The sequence below is a fragment of the Borostomias antarcticus genome (genome assembly GCF_949987555.1).
Source record: "Borostomias antarcticus genome assembly, chromosome: 8".
Taxonomy (NCBI): Eukaryota; Metazoa; Chordata; class Actinopteri; order Stomiiformes; family Stomiidae; genus Borostomias; species Borostomias antarcticus.
In genome coordinates, this window is record NC_140241.1 from 5033251 (window position 1) to 5040536 (window position 7286).

Consider the following 7286-nt stretch of genomic DNA (forward strand, 5'->3'; position numbering starts at 1 on the left):
ATACTCTAGATGCAGATGTAGTCTAATACTCTAATACTCTTGCTGCAGATGTAGTCTAATACTCTTGCTGCAGATGCAGTCTTATACTCTAATACTCTAGCTGCTGATGTCATCTAATACTCTAATACTCTTGCGTTAGATTCAATCTTCCACACAAATGATTGCAACCACACAGATATTGCAAATAGAAACATATTCTACATGACGGTACTTTGTGTTTTTCCTAGTGCAAAGAAAATGTCTCCCCGTGTCTTTTACTGTTATCAAATTCACATATATTCTTCATATTCACATATCACATCCACATATTCACATATCACCTTGCTAAAGGAGAGAGAAGGACTGTGTGCATTCGGCTCAGCCCTAGCTTTGACAGAGGCCTAAAGCATTACTCTGGAGCTGTTAGGTCATTTTTTAGAGACTGGAGCTTGGGTTTCAAGGGTTTCCCATCATCCAAGCCCATCAGGACTGTTTGGATGAATTCAAAAGTGTGGGTCATCCCCTTGGGGTAACTCAGGTGCAAGGCATACACCAAACCAAACAAAATCTGAAATGCGTCAGTCAATGTGGGAAGATCCCTTGCTACAATGTCACCTTCAAGAACAATGGCATAGCTTGACCTTGTTGAGTTGACAACGGTGAGAAGAGCGACAGAAGCCTCTGCAACATCTGGCTCATCGGACTCCTCCATCTGAAATCAAGACAAATGTTTTAACAAGAGAACCACACAGACTGTCACTGAGCCTCAAAACATCAACACTGGGGAGCAGATGTATCCTAGACATATCCTACACATAAATGAGCAAATTGTCTATCACTGTCTGTTTTCATTTTCATCAGACATAGTCGGCCTGACATTTTGTAATTAGGGCTAACTAAATGGCAAATTAGTGATAATTAGTACCGTATTTTCCGGACTATAAGTCACACTTTTTTCATAGTTTGGCTGGTCCTGCGACTTATAGTCAGGTGCGACTTATATATCAAAATATATGTTACGGTGGACATTCTCCGACCTCGCGGACCAAAGTCCAACCGTATGCAAAACCTCTGCGCAGCCGGGTGGTGGGAGAGGGCTCCGGGGCTGCAGCTGGATACTATTGCATCTTTGCATTGCTGGAAGCGGAAGCGCTCGGCAGATGTTTGTTTACAACTTAATACATCCATGGTTTACAACCACCGTATGAGAGGAACTCTGTGTTAATTGATGAATGAATGAAAAATAAATCTCCGTTTCAAGTGCTTCATTCATAACTCCAGACGTTAACGTTACCGTACGAAAGCAAAGTCTGTTATTTGATTGTGTGCATGCACTCATGAACACAGTTCACATTTCTCAAGTTGTCATTATGCAAATAATATTCTAAAAGCTTTGAACAGCAATGTGGATGCCCCTTCTGAGGTGTCACATAAGCCTACGGTAGCATCCCTGCGCACAAGTTTTGCATAGGCTACGGTTAGACTTTGCTAGATTTACCGCAAGGTCGGGAATTGTAAGCATTTCCCGGTTAATGTGCACAATCCCCGACCTTACGGGAGATGTGAGAAATACTAACCAACTTCTCACATCTACCGCAAGGTCGGGGATTGTGCACATTAACCGGGAGATGTGAGAAACGCACCTTTCTCCTACATTAGATGCGACTTATAGTCCAGTGCGACTTATATATGTTTTTTTCCTCTTCATGACGCATTTTTTGACTGATGCGACTTATACTCTGGAGCAACTTATAGTCCGGAAAATACGGTAATCAGTCATGTGAAATAAACCTGAAATATATAAGGAATACAGAGGATGCGAGGACATGCAAGTCTAAGTTATCAGAGATAACATAACAAAGCGAACATGTCTCTTCCGCCATCTTGGATCACACTTGTGCGGCACTTGCCATGAACACGTCTCCTCTGCCATCTTGGATGATAGCACTACCCACAGTAGCCAGCAGGTGGCACGTGCACATGCTATACAGTAGATTGTATAGAAGATAACTATTACGCACACATATCGACAATGCGCATGGGAGAGCAGTGAAGAGAGAGGTCACCAATTGTGTGTGCCAACGGGTATCAGTACTACTGTATATAAAACCCTGGAGGTGCAACAAAACTTACATTCCAGGTCTTGAAGAATTGGGAGTCATCTTCACGCAGAAACACAGGGAGGGCACGGAGGGCAGTGGTGCGTCTGGAGTTTACATCAAGGTGCTCCTAGCAAGAGATGCATACGGTGTTTGAGTTTCTGTACTAGTGTTATATACATTCACATTTGACATAGATGTACCACATGTCATCATATTGTCCTCTGGCTTACCTGAAGATCATACACCTTTAATAGGGCCATCAAAGCCTCTGCTGTCTTTCCACTACGCGCTGCCTTCTGCCGGTACAAAGTCATGAGGCGTGGGGTGTGTGTGTCCAGCTCGCTATAAAAGCGGTTCCTTAGATTGATATTTGTGATCCTTTGAAACTCCGAACAAACCTGCACAAAACATGAAGAAAAACACACCATCACAAATGATGTTATATCCTAAAGCCACATCAGGCTCACTAACACAGTGTCAACAGATTTGATTTAGTGCCAACAGATTTGATTCAGATTTGATAAAGTTGAGGAGCCAGATGTTGATTTAGCACACAACACTGTGAATGGTGTATTTAACCATACTAGATTGATACACAGTTAAAGAGACAAAGAGTGAGTGAGCTATACTGAATGAGTGCTTACCTGCGACTCTGTTCGAAGAGCAGGCCAATTCTCCAGGATCTCTTTCACTGGTGGGCTGTCGCTGACAATTTCCTGTCGACGGAGAGCGAAGGTCATCTGCATCAGCTTCTCTATAAGTGTTAGGTTTCTCTCAGTCTTTGCGATTTCTTCGATGATTTGCAGTTTCAGCCGTTGAAGACTGGTGGGATCTTCCCCTTTCGGAAAGTTTGGCAGGTAATTTACTTCGGCTCGTCTGGGTCTCTTGATGTTCGAGTGTGGTGATTCTCGCTCCGGGTTATTTCTGCTCCTCTTTCCTGCATTCACTGCGACCTCTGGGCACCCTGCTTTGCTCAACTTGGTACGGTAGTTTCCCATTTTAAATTTAAGGCTGGTCTTCCATCCATCAAAGCCAGTCCTACTGCCTGACTCTCTGAGACATGGGTGAGTGGTTATGAGAGCCTCAGCGGCCTTACCAATTTCTTCTCCACTTGGGTATGCCTTGAAACTATAGATGGTTGCAGCCATATTTTCAAGAATGTCATGCCTTTGGGATCTTGTCACTGTAGTCGTCTTTCCAGTGTTGTCAAAAGCAGTGTGTCCCTGTCGAAGCTTGAACTCTACCTCATGGGAGAAAGTGGGAACTGGAAATGAATCTGGCCACTTCTTGAGGCGGTTTGGGGTGGATGACGTAGTAGAGAGTATTTCTGTGTCTGCAGTTGAGTTTGAGCTTGCATCACTGTCTGACCTAACTACTTTAATCACAGCTTTCTGTGGCAGCTCCTCAATGTCGTCCAGAACACACAGCTGTCCATCAAAATCTGGGTCTTCATATTGAAGAGTAAAGTTGAAATCAAAGTTAAATTTATCTTGCACGAGTTTCTTCAACTCATCCACAGACTGAGGGCGGGAGGCAATGGTCATCTTTCGTGCAATGTCTGTTGTAATGTGGACACGAAGTATCATGGGGTTGTGTGGAGGTACCGCCATCTGAGGGAGAGAGAAAAAAAGCAGCATATTACGGTGGGGTCAGTTTCCAGTGCAATATGATGTGCGAGCTCACAACGGTTTAATTTTAACTATCTCAGCAACTGTTCTGGGAAAAAGTCTGATTAATCAGTCTAAAATTCTATAAGCAACTCATGTGAACACCCTAATCGAAATAGTCTTATTTAGAATAAGGCCAATAGTATATAAACTCGGGTAAATTAATATCAAATGAGCGTGGAACCGTGGGGAACTCACCGTACTCACTGCAGTGGAATGAATCTCTTGGGGGTCAGTAGCAGTCTCCCTCCAATGGAGTATGCAGAGAGGGTTACGGTGTCATTAAGGTCTGATAATGAATTGACAGAGAGGTTGCTTGAGTAAAGTTCATAGGAGCGAAGATGCTCCACATAGCATGACCTATACTTCCTACAAAGAAAGTTAACATTGTTGTTAACAAGGAAGATCTGCTCAATCTTGCAAAATTGAGGGAGTCCACCATCCATTCCCACAGACACATACATACCAACAGAGTAATCAGTGCCATCCACAGTAACCTTTGATGTGCTGTATATTGTGTTGCTGTCTGTTTCTTGCTCAACAAACGTTCTTGCTACTTCAGGTAGTGACGCAACCAGGACCGAATTAACACTTGATGTCTGTGTATGTGGTTTGAAGAATGATGGTGCACTTAGGTAATATGCCACCATATGTTGATGCTTGGTAGCCAGTGTTTTTAGCACATTCTTGAAGTTGTGTGTGTGATGTATGACGTTTTTGAAAAAACGGTGTTTCCCCTCAAAACGCATAGTCCAGAGGTGTACAAGAGGCCCATACCGTCTAATGAGCTCTGGGTAGTGCTCAACATAGTGGTGCTTGGGACGTAGTCTGAACTCTGGAAAGACCTCGTGGAGAATCTGTCTGTGATCACTTATTTTAGACTGCAAGTACTGGATAGTTTCATCTGTAAATGTTGGGGATAAAACCATCTCTACCACTTCTTTCAAATCCATTAGCACTGCCCATGCTGCATCGCCTTCTGGAACTTTACTACCAACCATCAAAGGGAGTAGTCTAAGCACTGTGGCATTTTCATGTCCATTTCCACCGATAGTTCTTTTGGCAGCAAATGTCTTTGGGACTGGCTTTGGTTTGTCTGCTTTGTCAGTATACTGATATGGAAATGAAGCTATTTTCTCATTTAGATACTCAAGAGTGAAATACTTCAGATCTATCATCTTATTGATGCAAAGAGCCAGCTCAACAGGTACAATACCCTCAAAAAGGTCATGAAGCACATCAGGAGGAAAACCAGTGGTTGGGTGAAAATATTCCAAACTCTGGCGCAATACACAATCTGCCTTCACACCAAACTGGCTCTGACCATCCCCATTCACAACACTCTGCACAATAACATCATGGTCTTCTTTTGTTCTTAACGAAAACTCTCCCTCTGCAACCTCATGTGTCTGAAACTGGTCTCGTGTGGCTGTACAGAATCTACAGACATATTCAGCACTGAAGGACTCTATAAAGCCAGCCAACCCATGGGCCCCCAGATTGTCAGCTGCAACGCAAAAGACAGTGCCCTGAACAGACTGCCCAATGGACTCAATGAACACACCATTATGTTCAAGAGTGCAAATATCTTGCAACAAAGGTCTTAGCACACTTCCATAACTGCACCTCTTAAGGTCGGGCACCTTGCATAGGACTGCCAGCTGAATTACATGCGAGGCTGATCGGTATTTACTAGGGAGATTGGCAAGAACCCAATAAACAGCACAGATTTTGTGGATTTTCCGAGACGTTCCCAAAGGATTTGCAAGTTCTAGCTCATCAATATACAAAAGTAAAGACAGTTTAAGCTCTCCCGTGGACAACAATGCATTCTCATTGAAATACGAGCCATCTGCATGTGACATGTAATGACCAGGCTGAGAAACATTTGATTCTTGGATTTTTCTCAGAATATCAGTGTGTTTAAACATTTCCTGAATCATCTGAAGGATTGGTACATACACTGCTGTGTGTCCATGGGGATCTATGGAATACTGCACTGGACGTACAATAGGATAAGTTGTCTCAACAAACGTTTTCCTTCGTTTACAAGTTGACAACTCTGCACCCCTTGCAGTTGCACTGGCAAAAACATTACTGGCCATGACTGCATTAACAGCATCATTAAGGGTTTCATCGCTAATCGTGTGGCCGTGCTTCAATAGTACATTACTGAGAGCTTCCTTCACCAGAGGTTGTGACAATGAAAATACGTGACTTAAGTGCTCAACTATTTCCTGTGTAGCTGTATTAGATACATTAAGGACAGTTTGCATTTTCAGGAATAGACCAGCCAGATTATGCTGCAACTGAGCTTGCAACAGGCTAGTGTCACACTCACTATGAGGGGCATCAAGTGCTTCTGCACTTTCAGTGGCACACTCTTCATCAGGGTCAACTAAGTTAGCGACTGGGGGAGTGTTACCCTCTACGCTGGAAATTACATCCCTGACGTCAGAACTAACACCTTCTGTGTGATACCTACTTTTGTGGGTATTAAATGAGGAGTACACATTAGTGCGATAATCACAATTCTTGAATGGGCATGCTACCATCTCATGCTGTTTTAAATGGCTCCTTAGATGTCTTAAGAGTGTTGCGAATGGTTGCTGAAATGCACATATGGGACAGGTAAATGTATTAGTATCTTCCTGACCTACACCATCTCTGGACGTCAGAGGGTGCAATCGTGATATATGTATTTTGAGTGCATTGAATGTCTGAAAAGTGCACAAGCAATCATGATAGAGACATGGCAGTGGACTAATTTTTGAATAATGGCTGTGCTGCACTCGATAGTGCCTAAGTAACTTTGCTCTGGTTTCCACAGATACAGCACACAACTTGCACTTCCACTCCATTGAAAAAAATGAAGACTTTACAGACCTAGTTTAACTTGACCACTATATACAGTAGGTTGGCACCTACCTGTACTCATCTACATCTACAAGAGGGGGGGGGGGTCCTCATCCCCATCCTAATGATATGTGTGTGTGTGTGTGTGTGTGTGTGTGTGTGTGTGTGTGTGTGTGTGTGTGTGTGTGTGTGTGTGCGTGGGTAGGTGCTCCCACCTGTCTGAGCTGGGCTTGATCTAAGAAAGACGATGTGGAGGATGAGGATCACTCAGTCAGTCACTTCCAAAGGGATGGATGAAAATACTGGTGAATGAGAGAAGTAGAGAAGGAGGGAGAGAAAGAGAGAAAGAATTTAAACAAGTTGAAATTTCTTCAAGACATTCAAATTTCATATTTTGGCCTAATTGAAACTAGATAAAATTGCTAACAGAAATTGCAGGTGTATATACACAGGGACATGCACAGATAGACACGAGGTGGTGCTAGAGCACCTGCCCTTTGCCCTCTGGACAAGGCAAGTGCCCTTTTGAAAGTTACTTCTTTTTTCTTTTTTTTTACAGTGTAGGCCTACTGTATGTGGCCCATGGTGACATCGATCAATTCTCGATTAAAAGCGTGTAATAATGCCCCAAAATGCGTTGTAATTTTGCCAGACCACCCCCCCCCCACACACACGTACCTGC

At 43.3% G+C, this 7286-nt stretch overlaps 1 protein-coding gene and 1 long non-coding RNA gene across 2 annotated transcripts; both read right to left on the reverse strand.

Annotated features, from left to right (window-relative positions):
* Positions 1-388: 388 nt before the first annotated feature.
* Positions 389-3279, reverse strand: LOC311312178 (sterile alpha motif domain-containing protein 3-like; the record flags this gene model as incomplete). The annotated part of the gene is made up of 4 exons (XM_084442048.1): positions 2726-3279; positions 2312-2479; positions 2113-2208; positions 389-691 (listed from the first exon to the last, which is right to left on the reverse strand). Exons 1-4 carry the CDS (start codon positions 3227-3229, stop codon positions 389-391), a joined length of 1071 nt encoding a protein of 356 aa, XP_084298174.1. The 5' UTR covers positions 3230-3279.
* Positions 3280-3568: 289 nt separating this feature from the next.
* Positions 3569-6908, reverse strand: LOC311311894. The gene is made up of 3 exons (XR_014630553.1): positions 6820-6908; positions 3947-4037; positions 3569-3691 (listed from the first exon to the last, which is right to left on the reverse strand). It is a non-coding gene; the product is annotated as an uncharacterized lncRNA (long non-coding RNA).
* Positions 6909-7286: the final 378 nt, after the last annotated feature.